Here is a 23758-nt window from a genome sequence, read left to right as displayed (position 1 = left end):
TTCCATTACGTTGTATCCCAACTCATCATAGTACTTTTGGTCTTATAAAGTTCGGGATATGTTACTATTTTATGTAATACAATTGTAATAAATAGTGTGCGTATTTGTGACAAAAACACGGGCGTGACCCACAACAGGAGAGAAATATTAAAACCGTTCAAGAAAGATATGTATTAAGACAGATAATAACCGGCCTCACTCCGTGGATCCATACAACTCCCGGATATAGTAAGCGGATATGGATATGTTAAGCAGATATATATCTTTGCTTGGAAGGATATATTATATATCCGATCTTTTACCGGAGCTACTTAGCCCATGCCTAGTACTCACCCAAGGTCGCTCACCTGAGCGACCTCTGGATCTTCTTCCCTCCACTCCCCCCCATCAAAACGATATTTTCTAGGCTGTCTGGTTCTCTCCTGGCAATGTTTCCAAAATATTGTAGTATTTGCCTGCAACACATAGTTGACGGTCGGTCCCAATATTGAATTCATTCAGTATGGACCCATTTATACGCATCACCGTCCATAGGATCCGGAGCATTTATCTCCAGCACCACATTTCGAATGCATCAATCTTTTTTCTCTCTGACTCTCAATGTCAATGTTTCAACTTGGTATAGGAATATGGAGAAAATCAGAGTTTTGACAAGACGAACCTTCATAGTTTTGGTAATGCTTCAATCCTTCCATATCTTGATAAGTCTACCCATTGCAACTTTAGCCATAGCGATCTGCCTTTTAATTTATTTGTATCAACCAGCGGTGTCACTGATGTTTGAGCCCAAATAGACAAAGTCGTGCACTTTTTCAAGATGATTTAATATGTTTGATGAAGGAAGTCTATTGGCTCTGTCTATCACCACTAGTTTGGTCTTCATTTTACTTCTACATAATAAATTCATAATCAAGATATATGCTGCAAACTGCATACCGATGGAGAGCGTACTACATGTATATGGAAAAAAATAAAACACTTATCGCAAGTTTGTACAGAACTATTTAATGATTTGTATACATAAAACTAAACATTGTGGTATTATTTATATCCTTTATAATTTATCTTGGGATCTAATCCCATGAGTTGTCTGATGTAGAATTCAGGATATGGTTTTCCTTTCCAATGAGTTGGAATTCGAATATCATACGCCTCTTTGAATTTATCGGTGACATATTTCTCAGCTGAAAACTGCTCGGCTTCCTTAATCTGAGCGATCAAAACTGATTGAAAAAGCTTTTCCTTTCTCATTTCACGGCGTTGTCTCACCTAAAAGAAAAGAATACGAAAAATAATGCACAGATAAAAGATAAGTATTTCCACAAAAAATAAACCCATACACAATCAAAGATTGCTTAAGGGGTATTCCATGTAAAGTGGGAAAATGATGATTTTGAATTTCCATGCATCACCTCTAATTTAATAATAATATGGCTAAATGTCTTTTTTTTATAAATCTATACAAAAATGTTTTTCAAAATAATAAACAATGACTTTTTGTCCATGGAAACTATTACACATATTTACTATTTAGAAATCCCATTAGCCACAAAGCTCTCTCCCACCGGTCACAATTGAGTTTTTTTTTTGTTTTTTCTACAACTGTTTTTAGACTTACGTTTCACTAAAACATAAGTATTCCATATTACATGCTATATGACACAAAAAAATCTCTCATTTATATTGAGTAGTTTGGCATAAATTTGTCTTCAAATGCACATAAAAGGTAGAAGGGATTTTCCAGTGTCCCACGAGTCACATTTATTCAAATAATAATTACACAGAACATATTGACTGTTTGGCTTTTTCTTGAAAGCAGTATAATAAAATTTTTGTTTATCTTATTTTTAAAAAAAAATACTATAGCTAGATTTCTGATGACATATTTACAATGCAAAGTTGGTCGAATTCTTGAATCAAACGTCCCACCAGTCACAATAGAACGATCCTTAATCAAATTGTTTAGCAAATTGATTGGTCAGACTAATGAAGCCTAGATAATCCTATACTCTTTAAAACCTTATCTACAACACCAGTTTGACTTTGTAAGGAACAAATGAAGACAAAATACGCAGAAACCTCCAGTGATAATGGATTCGGTTTGTTGAGCCGCATACTGCTGATGTCTTCCAACGGCCGTAACCACGCTTACCTACTTTATAAAGCATCAAACTTAAAACCCCCTTGTTCTCTAAATCATTTGAATAAATACGTAGCATGTGATAACAAAGTTAACTGTTTTGCTTGAATTACAAATTCAAAATGTTAAAATTAAATTTATTTCTTAATATAATCACTTCGTAAAGCGCCCTTGAGGTATTATATTACGAAAATGGCGCTATATAAGTTATCCATAATGATGGATAACAATGGAATGCCCGTACAAGGTTTTAGCATAACCTCAACTACTTAATACCGAGAACACATACAATGTTTGCTTGGAGACACTTTTCATAAATAGCTCCAAGAGTGTTTAATGTCTTGGATGAACATATTAAGCTCTCCAAAACAATGTTTTTATTTAAGATGAAGATCCATAACTGGTTTTTATCAAGGGGTAGAGGACACTGTATAAGATTGCTTCGGGAATAAACATATAATATCGATTCTGTCTTCATTATTATTCATATACGTATGTATATTATCTTTGAATAAACTTAATAGTGATGCTTAATAATTGGTGAAAATATATTTTAACTATTGCTAATCAAAGCATAAAATTATTTATTATTATGTTAATAAAATTACATATTCTACCATATAGATGGGTTACTATTATAATTTTATTGAATTATTTGTATTTATGTTTACTATCAATTATTAATTACCAAATTGAATTATAAAATTATTATTAATTATTAATTACATATTGCCATGTACTATTGAATAACTTATCTGCATTCCATTTCTTGAAATGTATAAGTTTTTATCATGTATATTTTTTATTATTATTTTGTATATTGTTTTGATTATTTCATATATTGTTTATAAATACTTTGATTTATATATAGAAGAGTTCTGACTTAACACAGAACTTTCTAACAAGTCGGGACCTAAAAAATTAAAATTGTGTTATGATAAATTTGTGTATTGTGTGCATTAAATAAATAAATAATAATAATTATTATAATTAAGCTGTCTTCAATTTCTATAGGATGCAGACTTGACTTGGAAAAGCACAAGAATTGTCAGTTCACAGAAACGCCTAGAGACTGTTAGTGAAGAAAGGTCCACCTCATAATATGATGGTCGGCGCATTCACCTACAAAGCTTGAGGTCCTGGGTTCGATTGTTAGGAAGGTCGACATCACTTGTTTTTTTAATCAACGAGTTGTAAATAACTCACTGTCAGAAAATGGAAATCATGTTGGGGTAGAGTGGGGTTCAAACCTCTGATCCGTGAGTCGGCAACACTAGCCACGGTACAACATTCAGTAATATTATAATCTATTAAATAATATGTTTTTACACTGCAATATTTTACTGTCTCTGGACTGGCATCTGAGGTGTAATACTAATCACCTTACCTTCCAGTAACAGATAATCGAGATATTCTGCATTTACTCTAGGAATTCAGTGCCCTATGCACCATCAGGTGTGGCTAAGGGTTTGATGATGATATTCAAATTTAATTTTAAACATACATTTGAGCAACCCAAGTAGAGATTGACAGATAGAGTTAGTTTCCATATACCTTACAAGGCAGTAACTGTTCGTAATAACTTGCTGTCTGCCATCTATAAATATCATAGTATTACAGTTTTATATTTTTTAAATTGTCGCATGAAAAATGTAACATTTTATTAAAATAATAAGAGTTAAACAGAATGGTATTTTGATATTCTTACCTTAGCCCATTCAAACTTCATTCGCTTTCTCAGTTTCCTTAGTTTGTGCTTCCTCATTTTTCTCTTTCGTATAACTATCAACCTTATTGCTTGTTTTTCAGGCAAATCGTGTTCCGTGGGACATTCCAGTGGATTATTTATCAACGGTTTATCTTCAATCCTGATTATACTGATTTTAGGAATGGGGTGTGTAAAGGGTAGAAGAGGAAAATCCATTATAGGTGTTCTTATGTGATTGGTATTTGGGATTATGCTTGTAATCGATCTTGGAGAAAACATAATATTCGATGCATTTTCATCAAGTACATCTTCAATTGATTTACTTATATTCAAACGGTTTAATGCAGATACCAGGCCATCACATTTAGAGACATCGGTACTCAAGTATTTAACTTTCGGAAGACCAGCTAAAACATAGGTTAGGATTTTAATTCGATAAAATGTATTAGTTTAACGTTTCATTGAGCGATATAAAAACAACAACGAACCTTTTAGAAGCCTTATTGGCGGCAGCAGCCTATTACACAACATTTTGTGCTGAATACTAAAAAATAAACAAAAATCTTTATCTTCTAACTAGCCTCAATCCATGTAGAGAAAAACCGGACCACAGATGCACAAATATTAATTTGACAGACGATCAGCGGACGGTACAAGAACGGAACCAAAGACTATCGACAACTTTCCGTTTCAATATTATGAGTTTGTCTAAATGTTTGTAGACAAAATACTGGATTTCACCCCCTAAGGAGTTATTAAGATCAAAAAATGACAGCAGAGATAGATAACATTTTAGAGAAGGAATATAGATGTCGAAGCATTTACAAAATTTTCAAACACAGGCAATATGGTGGATGTTACACAATGTGTAAAGAGGCCACTTAAACCAACCAATGAAAGGTTGTAAGTACTGTAAATGCATATGCTTCCATATTTCCTTCTCTAAAAAGTTCCTTATCTCTGTTGTTTACTTCCGTATTATTTTTTGGAATATATTGTATCACGCAGAGCCTTTATTTATATTTAAAAAACTTGAATCCTGTTAATTTAAATTCGCTTTCAAAAAAAATAATCCAAACTTGTTGCATTTTATTTTTTGTATATGTATATTTACAAAAATAATGAAAAAATCGAATAAGTAGATACCTCTCTGTACATTTTTAAAAAAAAGAAGCGAGAGCATACTTTTTTGAACTGGCAACTCTGTTTCCAGACTTCTGGTCTGACTTGTCAATATTATCAAATGCGAAAATAAATTTTGACGATTTGTCAAAATAAATTATATTGTTTCTATAACATAAATTACATTTTCACTTATGAATGTGGGTGTATTCAATAAGGTCAATTTCAAGGTAGGTTTTCAACTTGGTGAACTATGAATATACCATTTCTATCATACAGCGATAACATAATAAACGATGTAACGGTAGTGCATTCTTCGTAGATTAATTTATTCGAACATTACATTAGAAGCATAGCGAGAGCCATATAATTATTACTTTATGATTGTTTGAAGTGGCCTGACGTATTCGCTCAGTGTTTAGTAAATGCCACGCTTAAAAAAACATGTAAGTAAGATATTTGACAATCTTCTCTCAACTTTGTGAAATAGATATATTATACACTTAGCAAACAAAAGCGTAATAATATTTTTCCGTTTCATATGCAATAATTAGCGTTAATATTGAAAAAAATAAATTATCCAACCATTTGACATTGTGTACTTGAAGCAATCGTATGTTTATGGTTTTTATGAATGACTAAGATAAAAAATGTACAACTATAACATTCGGTATTGATAATTCACTATCATATTACTTATTCTCTTCATAAAGCAATGTGTATTTGCATTATCTTCCACAACCTATTTTCCTTTATTCTCAGTTTTTGTCACTTATTGCTCGGTACATTGTATTTCAATATTATATTGAAGCCAAGGTGATTATCTTACCGATTTCTAGTACAGCCAAACTTGACTTATTGATACCAACTTTTGAAGTTAATCCACCGCAGGGTGGATCCACTCACCCCTGTTCAAGCAGTGGCTACAAATACTGAGATCACCATATGGACATATTGTAACAAAATTACTAATAAAATAGCAAAATATACCGTGTTTTCAATGAGTGCCATTTGAAAAAAATTATTAATGCAATTTTTACTTCTTTCTTAAATATTTTGTATTCCTGGCTATACTTTTTATTTCCTTTATTCACCAGCAAGCCACATAAAGTGATTTGGCGGGATTTTAGTTGTTTAAAATAAAATGTTATAAGTGGACAATATATGTGTATCCTGAAGTTGATAAATAAGTTAGTGAATAAATAAATAAGTCTACTTTTGTTCCGACTTTTGGTAGACAGAATTATTTTGTAAATTCTCCAATGAGGAAGTTCAGTGTCTTTTTAAATTTTTTTTATTTGTTTATAGACTATTAAACTAAGCCAAATATTTTTATATTTTTTTTACCTATCGTATTATCAGCGCTATGATTTTTTAAAGTTTTGTATTTCTGAAAGAACTTCGCGTGTGACGTCAGTGGTTGTTCTCTGTTGATTCTTCCCATTGGTTCGTTTACAGTAAGCCAACCGGATATCCTTCACAGCTGTCACATCATTGGTTGGTTCATATGAACCAGTGACGTCAATCAAAGTAGTGTGTTTTTATTAAAATATTTTTTATTATTTTTTGTACATTTTCAAGAAACTTTACCGTAAAATTTAATACTCTAATTTTTACCGCGCGCAAGAAAACATTTTTTGTATCTAATTCCCCGTAGGGCTGAAGTTCCTCATTGTCTGACCACACCGACTCAAAAAAATTGATGTTTCGTTTTCCTCGTCAGTTTTTAGAGTAAAACGGCGATAAAATCAAAATAACTTGCATTAATCGAAAGCTGTAAAAATAACTATGACTTTTTGTATTTTGCTTACCTACACTTAAATAAATTTTCAAATACATTTAATTATGTACCTACCTACTTTGATTCACTATTTTATCTTTACTTATGTATATCTATAAAGCATAATGTCATTCGATACTTTTAAAAAAATAATAATTTAACTGTATTCCTCTGTAAGTATAATGATGTTGTTCTGTTGTCGTTTTTAATTTTAGAAATATATTAAATATGATTATAGGAGAGAAGCCTGAGTGGCTCATCCGACATGTACGGAGAGTGGGGGTGTGTGGAGCTGGGTGGGGGTGCCGGGGGCGGGGTGCTGGGTGCCCTGCGGGGGGGAGGGAGGGACGTGGCGGCCGCAGTCCTGCGCCAGCTCGTGCCCCCACCCCAACAGCCCAAGGTGGAGCAGCCCCCTCTCGCTACGCACCAAGAGGTTTGACATTTAGATACACTGGATATTCTGTATTCGTCATTAATATTTGTTTATTTATTTAAATCTTCTAGTGCAAAAATATGTGCACTTTGGCAGTCATAATGGTAAAAGAAATATCATCCACCAAACCAAAAAACAGATTGTTAAAAATCAAAATGAAAAAAATAAAAATTGTTCAAATTTGTAAATAATCATTCATTTGAAATAACAGCCATCTTTTAGTGGGCAGGTAAGCTTGCGCACATAAAGTTAAATAGTAAAAAGACTTTCTACACATAACATGTTGAGGAATGTGGGATCAGGTAATGAGTTTGGAAGGATCCAGGAAAGAGAAAGAACAAAAAAAAGGTTTTAAAGTTAAATAAAAATAATGGGAAGTAGGGTTTTAAGGATGCATAATAATGTTTCAGACGTTTCTTAAAAGTGATCAAGGAATATGTTCCTGGGGGTCATAATGAATATAGAAACAATTTTTCCCACAAGACATAACTGAAATTCAATTCATCCATTTCCAACTCCTAAAAATGATTTACTCGGCCTATTTTTATTATAAAAATGTGATGAAGCTCAGAGTTGTGTTATTTAGTAAATATATACGATATTCACTATCAAAACATGAACACAATCAATGACACCTATTTTTAATATGGGTGTATTGATTGTTTTCATGCGGTGTTCTCAAAAAAGGGTTATGATTAATGGAATTATCAGTTTATAACACAAGTAGTTATTTAACACAAGATTTGAAATCATAAAGGAAAGCATTCAAAAGTCAACCAATTTAAAAACCACTTAAACTATTTTTCCAGGAATAACTCTGCAAATAGCAAGAGAAAGATATAGGTGTACCAATAGCTGCTTATTTTTATTTGATTTTAATAATTTTAGGTGGAATGGGTAATGGAGGTAATTCGACATGGTCTATCTCTACCACTGACGGAACAAGATATCCTTCGCAACTGTGTGACTGTCTACTGTGACTGGCTATCTGCCTTGATACCTCCCAACTCGGGACCTATTCCTCACATTCCTCCCGTAATTCCGGATCCCGTGATGAAGGAGCCAGAGAGATATGCCAGGAAGATTATTCAACACCTTCACAATCTGTTTGTTCCAAGACCTGGAGAAGGTAAGCTATCTTTCTAAAAAAGTTAATTTATTAAAGGATGAGGCGGGTCAGCGCATAAGGGATATAACCCAAAAAAGGTATAAATGGACTAACCCATTGAAATGGGTTCCTTACCCTGCGTTTTATAAACCAGATTTGGTTGAACCCATCTTTTCCCAATCATTAATAGATGGAGAACATTTTAGAGTAGGTAATATAGAAGTCTAGGCATCTACAAGGCTTATGACCTGTCATTGGCTGGTTTAAGCGGCCACTTTAAATACTGTGTAACCTTCACCATTCTGCCCATATTTGAACATCTATATTCCTTCAATTATTTCATCTGTTGATGTTTGGGACGTTAAATAGCTGAAACCTTTATTTATGCGGATGAGATTTATCTAATAGATTTTTTTGGCACTGAACCGATCTGAACTCGTTGAAAATGGCCCTCAAAATTTAATATTTGGGTAAATCATAAGAATGCAAATATTTATTTTTCTAAAAAAAAAAGAAAAAACTTTACTCAGTCAAAACTAAATGACTACTATTCAACTCTTGTATAATGCCAGTAATCCATGGCTGCGAATACTGCCATCTTACCAAAACTCAAAACACCAGTTTAGAGAGTATTAAAGTCCGAGAACAGACACAACAGCCTCCTATAATGAACGTCTTTAAGGTGCGGCAGTGGATCTGGCTTGGCACACACTGCGAATTCCTTAAGAGAGTCTTAACCTAAGTTGCCTTTTCCTCACACCTACGAGCTCCCACCATCCTGGAAGACCGTCAAAGTCAGTTTTTCTTCTGTATTTAGTGGAGGCGAAAGTGCTGGCTGGCAATAGGGTCTCCTAGATGCATCTGGTGATGACCACATGCTCCACTTTGTAGCAGATGTGGAATTCTTTTGTCCCCAATTATATACACTCTTTAGGTGGTTCCATTTACGCCACCAAAATGTAATGTAATGTATTTATTTAGATACTTGTAAAAAAAACTTAAAATACTAATTATAACTTACATAATAATCAATATTTACAAAAATAATTTCAGTTACTATATTACAAGTTATTACATTCAGACTCATTATGTTTCCCAATTTTTTTTTCTTTTATATTTTCCATTCTTCATTTGATTAAATTCTTTATGCATCTCTTTTTTGTAACTTTATATTCATCTCCTCGTTTCTGAAGTTCACGCAAGGGTTTTTTGGTAGGCGTTATATGGTCAATTGATGAAAATGTGCATCTGATTCACTTGGAACAACCCACAAAGGAACAACAAATAATGTATTTTTTTTAATTAAAAAAAATAAAATAATTTACAATAATTGTAAACAGAATACATACACTAAACTGCAAAACTGCAACTATTAAATTGTGTCATAATACCAGATTTTAGCTAGTTTAGTACAATGTAATCAAATTTAAAATATGCACCTGTTTTAAACTTTACACTTCAATCTGACATTTTTTTTTTTAAATAGAAGTAATAGTGACCTATGCACACATTTTCTCAAGTAATCTGCTGTATTCTCCGTTAAAAACTAATGAAAATGATTTTTCTTATTTTCGTATGTGTTTCTTTCAAGTCTTGCCATTTATATATCAGGAAGAACTGGGTAAGATTTTATAAAAATGTTTTTAAATTTACTAAAAATTTTGATTTGATTCTAAAGTTTTGATAAAATTATATTATTTAAAATAATCTTCTCTCACGCTTAATTTCTGGAAGGGAAATAAGCTTAGCAATATTTCAAATAAAATAAAGTTATGTTAACAGTTTTTTAATGCTTTTGTTTATATGTAGATGCACTCTTTGATTGTATTTTATACTAAAAAGTCACATTTGAATGTGAAAAGCATCACAAAAATGTCTTATTGTATATCTTTGTTTCATTTATGATAGAATGATTTATTTTTTTAGTCTGTAAAAATATAATAACCTAAGTCATCTTTTTATTTTTCACAAATATCTGCATCATGTTTTTACTTTTTTTTTTCAGGTTCTGATACAATAAATAAACAGGCAGTTTTATGTCATCGAGTATTACGCAGTGTACAACAAGTTTGTGCAAAAGCCGAACTATCCCGGGAAACTTGGTGCTCGTCATTGGCATTCCTACTGGCCATCAATGATACTTTACTAGCTCCACCTGCTGTAAAGGATGATGTCGCTGATCAGCTCTGTGAGAGAGTTCTGTCTGTACTGTTTGAGGTGTGGATAATTGCATGCCACAGGTAACTTAGTAAAAATGTTTCCTTAGTCATCTTAACCAAAATCAATGTGTCTTTTTAAAACAAAAAAAAACAGTTTTTTAAAACTATTATGTTTTAGTACATTGCTCTCTCGCTGACCGGCTACCCCAAAAATCAGACAGGTGTCCCATGAAAGTGGTGGACTTAAAATGACTTTTTTTTTGTATATATATATTTTTGCTTTTGATCATTGCTATATCAAATTAAATAAGCAAAATTTGTCTGAGTAAGCTTAAAAATTTGAACTGAATTGTCAATGATCAATTTAATTTTCAAAATAAATTCAAATGTTATTCTCATGAGTAATCCACATTATGTATATACTTCAAATTAATATTTTAAAATCATGTTTACTCCTTTTTAAACCATTATTGTGGGAATTTGTATTCATAGTAATAAACATTTGTATTTGCTTTATAGATGTTTTCCAAGCCCGCCATTGTGGAAAACCCTGCGAGAATCAGCCATGAAATGGCGTCACCGTATGGCTTTAACTGAACAATGGACAAGAGTGACACTATGCCTTACTGCAAGACTTCTCCAAAATATGTACGGACCCATGTTCCCCGCTTTAAACATAAGTAAGGCCGCCAATTACTAATGGCTGAATTCTCTATGTATAACCTATTGTACTTAAATATTTAATTTAGTAAAAAAAAAACATTTGGTAATAATTCACCCAAGACTCAATTTAACTTGTTCCGCCATAATGCCGGCTATTAAAGTCATATCTCTCATTTAGTAAATGACAGCTAAAGCCGTCAGTTCAATACATTAATGGTGAAAAGACAGCTAAAACCTACGTGAAATAGAAGTAATTATATAGTAGGAGACATTGTGTCAAAAAACAGTCAGCGACAAAGGTGTCTCAGTGTATTAGTCAAATAAGATTTACTTCAAACCATCAACTTTATTTTTATTTATTTATTTTCAAATACAGAAATTGAGCTACATTGGGTTGTATATATTTCTGCTCTTTAGGTAAAAACCTGTGTTGAGCTGAAATGTTTTACAAAATTTTTATATTATACAATACTAAATTTGATCCGACACTTCGGATTACAATACAATATTTTTTTAAAAATATAGCTTAATTTAAATTAAACACATATTAATTGTGAAATTGTTAAAAACCAGAAAATCCTGTGAAGAATTCAAAGTATATTTGCCTTTCAATAGTATCCTAAAGGATTAGGATAATTCAGATGAATGACCTTAAATGCTTCTTGTTTAAGATAAACGGAAATTATTGAAAAGTATTGCATCTTTGGCATTTTAGATTATACATAGAGGAATGGAATTTTACAGAGAATCATATTCTGTACAAAAAATCATTTTGGAAAATTGGCATTAAGGATACTTCAGAATTGAATAGATGATAATATATTTTCATAGTCCAAGCAATTACATACCATAGTCAAAAATAGAATAAGGATTACACATCTTGCAATATAAAATCGATATTTTAAAAACATTTACTAATAAATTAACTTAACTAAACGCTGTTAATTGTTCCATTTTTACAGGTGAAGAAGATTGTAACCTTGTTCCAGCTGATATGACTTATGAAAACATATCCCAAAGTTGGTATAGAATGTTACATACTATCGGGAATCCTGTAGATTTGAGTCGACCACAAGTAATAAGTCAAACTCCGCAGTTTCTCCAGGTAAAAACAACAAACTAAGTTGACTACACAGTTGAATCTTGGTTCCATTTAAATTTACCCAATAGGAAAGGAAAAAATCATTTTTCATCTCAAGATATTTCAACTCTAATCCGAAATGTCGGAATAAAGTGTGAACAGCACACGCCATAATAACCCAGAAAATATCATTGTGTATCTGAGCAGCCGTGAAAATCTATGAAATTTAATCACTTAAGAGGATACGTTGTCTGACTTTCCTTCATGCAAATATATTTCCATATATTCCCCCTGGATTATGGCAAGTTAATAAATATTTAAAAGCGTCATATCTCAAAATATGACTTGCAAATAACTGCCTTTTTGCGTATGACGACAGTAAAGATATCACCATAAGGTGTCCTATTGTTTGTTTTTTTTTGTTGATTAATTGTCTTTCATAAAAGCTAGGACCATCCAAAAACTGTTAAAAGCGACTAGTTTTATCTGTCATCTTCGTACATACGGTATACAAACATTATAATTATTTTTTACAAAAACAAAATGTGCCGGCACAGTAGCATCTTTCTGATACTCTTTTTTTTTTTTAAATCCGTTCAGTTTTAGGGTGCGGAAAACGGTAATGCGAGACCTCGGTTTTTTCGATTTTCGTTAGGTATAATCAGTCTGACTCTTTTTTCGCACAGTATTCAGGAAGGCATCTGCGAGAGAGTGATGGAGAAACTGTATTCAAATAATTGTATTTTTGTAATGAAAATTTTGTAAAGAAAAATAAACAAATTTTAAAATTTTAAATAAAAAATTATTAACCAAATAGCTTTACGACCGCATATTCCCTTAATGCGTAGTTTTTCTAAAAATGGTATAATATTTCAATTTCCATTGGAGGTGCAAATGATTTAGAAATTAAATATTTTGATTTGTTTTCAGTTTGCCATCACACAAGGCACTGGTAGTGACCCCAGTCAGCACCCGTGCTTACTTGTGTTGCCAATAATCTTTTTAAAAGCAATGAAAGGCTTAGCGGCCCAAGTCGATGCCTTTCTCGGTAAGTTTTTTCATATCGAGAAATATACTGGGTGCATTCCTTTTGATCATTGCTAAATCAAATTAAATAAGCAAAATCTATATGAGTTAGCTAAAAATTTTGAACTGAATTGTCAATGATCAATTAAATTTTCAAAGATCATTCAAACATTATTCTTGAGAGTAATCCACATTATGTATTCACAGTAAAACCTCGTTTTTACATTCCTCAATTTTACATTTTCCCGCTTTTTACACCGAAACATTGTCATACAAATATTCCCCCCAATTAACGTTTTTTACATTTTTCATCACCCTGGTTTTACGCCTAAAACTTTTCGGAATTCATTTGATGTGTCAAAAAAGCCAAAATTATGTCGTAATAATGATGCCGCGGCCCGCGCACCACCGCGTATGCCACGCGAATTAAGAATAAAAACAGGTAAACAACTAATAAATGATAAATTATTGTCTTAACCTAAATTCAAGGCAGGTGCAGTGTAATTGACCTTTTTGTTTAAGTGTCTTCCTTTAGGGTTAGCTTAGTTTTCATTTGAACAAAAACGTCATATTGACTTGTATACGCAGTTGACAAATGTTTAGAAACAATAAAGATTTAATATCATTACATTGCGATGTTTATAACATAACAATAGAAATATTTAAAGTTATAAAAAATTTGGTTTAAAAAGTTATCATAAAACTGGAAACAATTTTGCCGCGATCTATATAACAGTTGTTTTTAGTTATGCCATAGAAAAAAAAATGATACCATATAAATAAAATTTCCCAACATTTATAGTGGAAAAATTATTGTATGTTATTTTATGCTAATTCGAAATTCTATTTTCGTTTTTTTTTTATTTACACATAAAATAATTTTAACATGCTGCTTTCAAATGAAATGAAAAAACAGATTACTTAATATTGTTTGAAAAAATATAAAAAATCATTGAAATTAGGTAAAAATAAATATTGACAATTTCCATTTATCGCCGTTTTTACATTTTTTCTGTGGATATATTTACACTATAGTTTAGCAAATCAATTTTATTTTGATGTAATTCCTATTATTTTCATACATTTTTCATTTCCTCACTTGCGTTTTCCTTATTTTGACGTTTTTTTTCTTGCTCCCTTGAAATATGTAAAAAGGCGGTTTTACTGTACTTATATATTCCTTTATATATTCCTTTTAATTGTGGTTTTTTAATATTTATTCAGTCAGATCTGTAAGAGACATAAGCTTGTTTAGATTTTCTGTGAGAATTGTTAGGAAAGAAAATTACCACCCTTGTTGGAAAATGACCCCATTTTATAACTCCATTTTACTTATACACAAATGTTGATCATAATAATACATACATAAATGTACATATCTATATTGAAAACCCAATTCTATAAAGCAATGACTAGAATGTACATAGGTTTTAGTGAAATGACTGAGAAAAACTTTGAATCACCAATAAAGATTATAACATCATGATAGACTATCTATTGATTTAACACAGGCCATCATTTTTAATGATTTGAACACCATTTCAAATTTCAAAAATGTAAATATACATACTAACGAAATTGGTAATTCAAAGTTATGTTTTTTTTCTTCTGTAGGACTGGGTTATTAAAATAATGGTTGTTTTTCTTTTTTTAATCTTGTTTTCGCTAAAATCTTCAGGTTTGGACCAAATAAATGTGGTTTTGGCTGCTTAAATCACTTATTTAATATGTTAAAAAATCTTAGGTCGGGTTTATTTATTTTACTGTACTTCTTCACAATAGAAGATAATACCCCATGGACTCTAATGTACATATTTTATAAATAAAACAAACCGTATTTCCTATTATTTATTGTACTTTTTAAAATGTGGGAGGGTGTTGGTCTGTTGAATTTTTTTTATTATTGCAATTTAACAAGCTGGTAAAATTATAAATTCACATACACATGTATTATTTTCACATAATATATACAAGTTTGTTGCGGATTTAATAATCTGACTTGTTCAGTTCAGGCTTAAAACAATGATATCTGCCATTTTTTGTGACTATTACATTAATTATGATCGGAGTCTAGGATTTACATAACTTGTCAGTGCGAAATTTTATCAGAAAATGGAGAGAATTTTTTATCGTTGTATTTTTAAAAAAATATTTTGATTAGACTGCACATATTTATTTTTCAAGAGTATTAATATTATAAGTCCACTTACCACTAGCTTTGGTGCTACATAGTTTTCAAATGTAATGTATCCTGAAAATAAATATACTTATTCAAGATTTGGATATTATTATAATTAGGTACTGGGACAGTAATAATGCGATACATCCATCAAACATCCAATTTTACACAAACCAGTTTCTGGGATTGAAAAGTGTGCATAAGTATGCTCAGTACGTAGATTTTAATGGTGCCATGATAGATAACAGATAGTTTCGCAGGTGACAAAACGAGCCATTTTGTAACGACTCAACTACTGACAACTAACAATACATTCTTCTGCTAACAACAGTCAACACCGTGTTACTTAAATAACATAAATCGTGAACCTTTTTGAAAATCAGTATTTCCAGAAAAAAAAGTCAAATGTGAAGTAATAAAGTGCAGTGAAACAAGTAAGACCACGAATGAAAAATGTGACACTAGCACCAACAAGTACGCTTTGAACTTGGAAGTCAACAGTATCATAGGCGTGAGGTTTACGCGCACATTTTTTATGGCTCGCAGATCTTGGTTAAAATATTTGTTGAACAATAGGATGAGTTCTAATTTTTCTGAATTTGACCCAACTGGTATATTACTGGACACAATATTCATTGGGTCAAATCTTGCACAAGATCTATTATCATTTTCTGACCCCTGTAATATGAACTTAAGTGTATTAATAATGAGCCCATTCCATGTGAAGTGAACCAACTGACAAAATGATCAAACTTTGAACTATCTCTAAGCTTTTTGCCTATTTATTTTACCAAACTGTTAAGCATAAAAAGCCAGGATTTTTTTATATTTTTATTATACTAATTACAGCAATGAATTTACTTCACCTTTAAAATGGCAGTTAGTTCATTTCAATGCTTTGGAATCATTCAGAGATTTTCATGTATCTAACACTATTTATATTGTTACATAACCTGGGTTGATTTATAGGAAAAATACTGTGGAACTAATCTGAAAATGTATCTCAATATATCTAACTTTGCAATCGTAACCTAAAAAATACTCATTATGGTTACGATTATAATTTGATTTGTCGTATCTGATCACCTCTATTAACTATATAGAATACAAAAACTGCCAATCTTCAATATACATTGGTATTTATCAGATATCTGTTTCATTCATTACTATGCTTCTATTTCATGATGGCGCCTCACAAATCGCCTAAACATACTTTTGAAGACTTTTTACGAATGTTTAATAAAACAGCTTATTTATGTAAAAAAAATGCCTGTCCCAATGCTATTCTTATGTAATGTACAATTATTAGTGACCGACAGAAACAAGATTTTCAGCCAAAACCGAAACCGAATTTTGGCTACTGCTCTAGTTTCGGCCGAAACCGAAACGTATTTAAATAAGTTAAATATCTCTTCAAAATGCCCAAAATTAGGCGTTTTTATTGTTAAACCTTACGAGTTCATTAAAATAAGTGTTAAATAAAATACACAATGAAATAAAAGGCATAAATGTAATCGGTAAATTTGTTCATATTTAGCACTTTTTGGTTAATTGTTATGTTATACATATAACTTATATTTAACAGATCTTCAATGTGTGCTATAGGAACTTTAACTTATTAACTATAAAGGAGTTACAAAAATATTAAAACGAAAGATCTTAAAACTCACGATAACTTAAGAGTCACAAGCCATAAGATGCATCCGAGTACAAACAAATGTAATCTGACAAATCCCGACCGAAGATTTCGGCTGAACTGAAGTTTTGGCCAATTTTTGGTTAAAACCGAAACATTGGTCGGTCACTAACAATCATTTTAAGAATATGTCTCTAAAGTTTCAAAACAATTATACTTACTTTAATTCAAATGGTTGTTTTAAAAAAAAAAAAAAAACAACTTTTTTAATACTTACTATGAAATTGCTTGCCATCTGCTTTGGTGTTACATGATGTTCAAATATCTATACTTAGCTTAAAAATAAATAGCATACCTAAATCAATTCAAATAATTATCTTATCAGCATGTACATACGTTTTTGATTTTATCAATTTGTCAATTTCAAGACATGCTTGCAAACAAGGGTGATATTGAACTGGGATTCTTTTCAAGATAATTTGAGTTTCTTTTGAAACAAGAATGAATCAAGTGCGCAGCCTAAACAATATTTATTTGCCACATAATCATGCCATAATTAAAAAAACAAATTCATCCGCAACTCATTGCCTATCGTCGCCCATTAGTGTAAATTGAAGATTGCGACAATAATAGGGTAAGTTTACAATGTCGACACCGTGTGACGCTTTGGGTTGTGTTTGCAAAACATTCACATCAGGCGTCGCCCAGCCGGGTTGGTGGGTGGAGCTATACGAGGGCGGGGGGCGCGATGCCCCGGGGGCGGGGGCGGCGCCTGGGGGGGCCACGCCCCCGCCACACCGCCGCCTCGCCAAGAGCTTCAGTGTCACCAGTGCGGGACATCAGACTAATCGTAAGAAGAAAATGTGATGATTGTACCTAACTTCATACATGTTTTTATTTTTATTGCTTCAATGATGGTACAAAACATACACATGTCAAAATCAATATCACGGCTGTGTCAACAGGGTCTTTTTACAAATCAGGAATAACGTTAAAAATATGCTAAATATTTAGACCGGATTTTTACAATTGTAATGAAATAACAATCAATGTGCAGGGTGTGGTGGTATCATTTGCTGATTTAAATTGAGTGTCAGGAAGTGAGGTTTGGCTGCTATGGTTTTATCAGAATGGGCAGGTTGAGAAGATTTTTTCCCTTCCACTTCAGTACCGAGTATGTGTTGAATGAAGGATTTTTACTAGTGATGAAACGGATAGGCAGTCAATTTTTTAAATAATGAGGGTTACTTACTTTTTCCTTAACATGGTCAATATCAATAAATCAAATTATTAACTTTGATTTTATAAAATTTTCGCATTTTGGTGTATATTCGGTATCCGGCCGGATAGTCAAATTAGGCTGGATAGGCCAAATACCGGATAGTTACCAGATATCTGCTTCATCTCTAATTTTTACCTGAGAGTAGCCATCGAGATGAAAATGCTCGTCCAGGATTCTATTTCACACACAGAACTGTATTCTTCATCCGTCTAGATGCGGACTAAGATATTCAGATTGTGCATATTTAAAACCTATTTAATAAAAATTATCCGACATCGCACGGAAAAAAAAAATACCGTTACCACCGTTATTTTTTAATTATTTAAGATTTTTTGTAAATATTTGGAAAGACTGTATAAAAATAGTAAATACACACATGGTTATGTTGCATTTTATAATATTTAAAAAATTTCTATTCACAATTAATCTTGTCCCTGACTAGCCAGGCGTATTGGGAGGCATTTTCAACAAATGCAACCATGGCCATATGGATCGGTTTTTTCTTGTGTGATTTAAAACCGCTTTACGCAAATTGAATGAATCGGTTTGTGGTCCCGTGGCTAGTGTTGCAGACTCACGAATCAGAGGTCCGTGGTTCAAACCCCTTTTCTACCCCAACTTGATTTCCATTCCTAATAGCGAGTTATTTAATGGCCACCAAAATTTAAATATTAAGGTAAATTATAAGAACACTAATATTTATTTATTTTTTTAAATATAGCAATTTCAGATTCATATTATTTGGTAGATCCGACATTGCCAATATAATAGGATTTAACTTGTGTATTTTTTGTACTATGGATCATTATTCACATCACATACTTTAAGCATCCACACCAAAATACAATGTTATGTATTGTTTATATTATATTCAATAAGTTTGAATAAATGCAGCCTGTGATCTCAAATAACCAGTTCTAAATTAAGTATACCAAAACTTTTCATCATTTCGGGTAAGAAAGTTGTCCATTCCATAACTTTCTTAACTGAACTTGACGTGAAAGTGCCCTTGTTTACTTGACATTATTCAATTTTGAAAATAAATTTAACCTAAAACAGTATTTTTCTTGCTATTTCGCACTTGATTTATCATTAACAAATTTATTTAATGAATACTGAATATTTAAGATCAATGTTTAACTAATATTTTCTGATCAGTATTTTTATTCAAAAATGTTTCTGGATTAACTTTTATGGTAATATGATATCTGTACCTTAAAGGATAAACCACGGGAGTCACATTGATCTAAATGTTTAAGAAACAAGGTTTTGTGATTGTGCGATTTCCAAAACATCCTAACTTTTGAACTGAATGAGATAATTTCAATTTATGAAGAACTTTCAATGTAAAATGATGAATATTTTTATAATAATAGTACATAATTAAAATAGTGTATCTGGGACTACTGATGTTTTTTGCATTAAAACTTAACCTTATATTAACTTCAGATTTTTATTTCAACTTAAAAAATCATTTATATTACGAATGTGAACTTCGGTGTTTTATAAAATACCTTATTAAACGGTAAAAAGTGGACTCCCGTGTTTTAACCTTCTGGGGTACAGATATTACGTTTTGTTTTATTGTTTTAATTTTTAATTATTTATGGTGTGCAATTATTTTGATTTTCATGTTTTCGTGGTTTCTAATTTTCTCCCTGAATGTTTTATCAAATAAATATTTACAGTATGTGCTCCTGAAAACTGTTGGTTGTTCTGTATTGTTATTTTATAACTTATTGTGAGTTTTAATTGTTTATATTATCATTCTGTGTTGTGTTTTTTAAAATTTTATTTTTGTAAAAATAGGTACTTAATACATATTACATATTTTTGTAAATTGAGAAATTAATATAACATGTTCTATGCATGTTTCTTCTATCTAATTTTGCACAGTTAGCTTTTATTTGCACAGCTTTATAATAATTATTTTTTCAATTTGTACTTTTTTGTAAGCATAGTTGAAATTCGTCAATTTAATATTTTTAAATACAATCTCCAATAAATAATTAATTACCTCTTAATAAAAAATGCTATTCTTTTTTGGTGGATTATTTTTTAAAACCTATAATATAAGAAATCAAACACTAATTTGAGTCTACTGAACACTTTATTTCATTTTTACAAATATAAAAACAAAAATCACGTGACAATTGTTTCGCCTTGTTAGGGCATTTTCAAACGAATGTGTAGATTAGATGGATTGAATGTCCTTATATAGTTATATAACTGAAGGTACTTAAGTAAAAAATAAAAATAATCCTATTAACTATAACTACATACATATACTATAACTATATACTATACTAGAACTGTTATATTTCATAAGATTATTTTTATTTTTTACTTAAGTACCTTGAATTATATAACTATATAAGGACGTTCAATCCATCTAATCTTCACATTCGTTTGAAAATGCCCTAACAAGACGAAACAACTGTCACGAAATTTTTGTTTTTATATTTGTAAAAATAAAATAAAGTGTTCAGTAGACTCAAATCAGTTTTTGATATATTATAAGTTTAAATATGGAGTTCTACAAAATAAATACCAAATCAATCAATGATTATTTATAGATTAGATTAATGGTATTTTACATTTTATTTAAGAAATATGCTTAGAATCATAGTTTTGTGTTCATCAATAATTTTATAATTACATATTAACTCTTGTGTGGCTATGATGTTGCATGAATCTACATAGAATACAGGACTTGATATATCTCTCTTATATTTTAAAATAATGATGTCGTATTTTGCTATTGCAGGCCTAAATTATGTTGTTATTTTTATAAACTATGGAAAATAGTTTATTAAACTGTATATATAAATATGTGTATGTTAAATTTTCGGTTTTTAATGCCTGTATATCAAATTATTTCGTCTTTTGGTTAATGTAACACGACATTACAGCACCATTTGCCGAAGGATTTCTTAGCATTCCTTTAAGAGTAAAACATGAATTAATAATCCCATCCCAATCTTTGTTTCGTACATAAAGCATTAAAATATGACTAGTTTTTCACAAAATATAATTCTTCACATTTAGGAATTTAGAGGTTGAACTGAATGAGATGCAACCAGCGATCAGTTACACATTTTGATAAAGCCTGTCTTCTAACTGATTCTCTGGAACTCTTCAATATAGTTTGTATATCTGATAACAGTAAAAAAAAACAGCATTTACCTTTTTGGTAACAAATGCACATTCAGCTAAATGTATTCATGAGGTGTGATGAATAAAAACTATGAATATTCACAAATATTCTACAAATGCTTTGATTCTTTCAAAACGTATGTCAAACTGTATTCAAATCATAATCTTTTATTCTCCGACAAACTAATATTATTTTTGTGGAAAATATAGGTCTGCCACGAGCATCACTTATCGGATTAACAAGTAGTCGTCCTGTGAGTGTTGCTCCTACAACTCCTCCGAACCCTGTTCCTGTAATTAGTAAGTAATTATGCGCTTCTTTTAATATTTTTTCAGGTCCCTAGACTGAATTCTGTGCCACTTAACATAAATCTTCCATTTGCTCACTTTAAATAGTTATTGATATGTGAGATTTTTTTCCATTTACTGATTCGGCGTTCACTTTATGAAATGATATTGTAAATATTAAATACATAAAATTTTCTCCCTTGTGGTCTAATGGTCGGCACATTTTGCTTACTCGGATTTGATTTCCAACATGATTGAGATGTAATATTTATTTTAAAATTTCCTTTTACACTAGGATATTTCTTATTCCTGGAACTGGCACCTGAAGCTTAAGACTGATCATTCTATCTTCATGTGGCAAAAATGATCAAGATACCCTGCGCTTGGAGTACTAATGCAGTGACCTATGTACCATGAGGTGCTGAAAGAGAATGATGATGTAATATTAAATAAATAATGGGTTTCTTTTTGTAGACCGTGCACTAGTTGATTTGCCCACATCAAGGATTCATCCTTCATAAAATCAGCGGATGGAAGAATTCAATGGATGTTCAAACATAGACATAAATTATTTTTGACAGGAATATAACCACTGACAAATGAAAGCTATATGTTGCTTCTTCAGTTGAAAATTACACTAGAGCTATTTACAAATATTCTGAGTATGTAAAAAAAAATCAGACGCCAAAATTTAATAAATCTTTCGTATTTTTAGACACGGTGGAGAGACCACCCCTCGCTCCAGAGCGCCCGAGAGTTAATTCTATTCTCCATTTATTTGGGGATTGGTTATTTGAAGCAGCGCTCATCGGCACATTTAACCAAGCATCTTCTCAACGTAAGATATTCTTTTACATTATTTATTATTTCACTTAATCTATGTCCTCTCTCTAGGTGAAGCATGTAGAGTCCACATTGAGGGGACCTAAAAGCCCGCTATCTACCCGCGGCTGTTAGAATCCTGGCTGATTCTCTGTCAGCTGCGTAGTGTATAAAGTTAATCAATTTATTCTTTAAGAATACAAATTATGCAGATGAATGTTAGGTGAGATGGTATGATATGAACAGATGCCAACATGATATCCCCATCCCTCAAATCCCCTCAATATCTCTGATATTTTCATTCATAGATTATTTCAATAGGTCCCTTTAAAAACGACAGATAGAGGTTTCACTGTTTATACAAATAACAATAACTATAGAATTCCTTCTTCTTCTTCCTCTCCCTTTTCCAATTCATCAGTCATTTGGAGTCATCTCTCCTTGTCCTACCTCTCCACAATCCCCTACCATCCATCGTTTCATCCAACTGGGCATCTTTCATCTCTCTTTTTATAGTGCTCCACCGTGTGGCACTGGGTTGACTTCTACTTCGATCCTCATTAAGTTTTTTGGACCGTATGCATCTCATTTTCCTCATGCTTTGCTAAATGGCCATACAATCTCGCTCTACATTCCCTCATCTTCTCTGCAACTGGAGCCACCCCGAAACTGCCCCTAAATTTCCTTACTTTATCCAGCCTTGTCACACCTCCCGACCACCTGCGCATTCATCTCACATCTGTAGAATTTTTTGTTCATGCGCATTATTAAGTCCAGTATTCAGAACTGTAAATCATTGCTGGTCTTTCTCCGGTTTGTATATTTTTCTTTTGGTTTTCATTGATACACGATTGTCACTCAAAACTCATAAGAAAGATCTCCATTTCATAACAACTATACAACCATAGAATATAAATAAAATAAAAAAATATATACAAGAAACATAATGCAAGGAACAAAATTAAAAGGAGATATTTGTAATAAGAGAAAGGCCTAGAATAAAGAAGGACTCCCTGGGTCAATAAAGACAAAATCCGAAGACCAATGACCGTAAGAAAGGTACAAAACAAATTTTGTGCATTCTGTACAGTAGTCCATAAATTCATTCCAGGCATCTTTGTCGGCAGATGACTCCTGTGCATCCTCATAGGTCAGGTCCACGTCCTGTAGTTCAT

At 31.6% G+C, this 23758-nt stretch overlaps 1 protein-coding gene and 1 pseudogene across 4 annotated transcripts in view; one reads left to right on the top strand and one right to left on the bottom strand.

Moving 5' to 3' along the window:
- Positions 1-1026: 1026 nt before the first annotated feature.
- LOC148280701 (uncharacterized) lies at positions 1027-4496 on the bottom strand (annotated as a pseudogene). The gene is made up of 3 exons (XR_015822541.1): positions 4337-4496; positions 3849-4255; positions 1027-1269 (listed from the first exon to the last, which is right to left on the bottom strand). The product of XR_015822541.1 is annotated as an uncharacterized LOC148280701 (transcript).
- A 564-nt stretch (positions 4497-5060) lies between these two features.
- LOC148280700 (ral GTPase-activating protein subunit beta) overlaps positions 5061-23758 on the top strand; it is a 47600-nt gene continuing 28902 nt past the window's right edge. For 2 of the 3 annotated variants that reach the window (XM_088227977.1, XM_088227976.1), the window contains exons 1-10: positions 5061-5200; positions 6989-7183; positions 8072-8312; positions 10297-10531; positions 10970-11130; positions 12076-12218; positions 13125-13242; positions 17733-17885; positions 21684-21773; positions 22477-22599. In XM_088227977.1, coding sequence (XP_088084103.1) covers positions 5165-5200; positions 6989-7183; positions 8072-8312; positions 10297-10531; positions 10970-11130; positions 12076-12218; positions 13125-13242; positions 17733-17885; positions 21684-21773; positions 22477-22599 — 1495 coding nt within the window. In that variant the 5' untranslated portion in view covers positions 5061-5164. The remainder of the gene's footprint in view (positions 5201-6988; positions 7184-8071; positions 8313-10296; positions 10532-10969; positions 11131-12075; positions 12219-13124; positions 13243-17732; positions 17886-21683; positions 21774-22476; positions 22600-23758) is intronic. The other variant, XM_088227978.1, reaches the window with a different exon arrangement.

Source organism: Micrasema longulum, unplaced genomic scaffold (genome assembly GCF_059751315.1).
Source record: "Micrasema longulum isolate JH-2025_06_02 unplaced genomic scaffold, ASM5975131v1 h1tg000549l, whole genome shotgun sequence".
Taxonomy (NCBI): domain Eukaryota; kingdom Metazoa; phylum Arthropoda; class Insecta; order Trichoptera; family Brachycentridae; genus Micrasema; species Micrasema longulum.
This window is presented reverse-complemented; position numbering and strand designations above follow the sequence as displayed.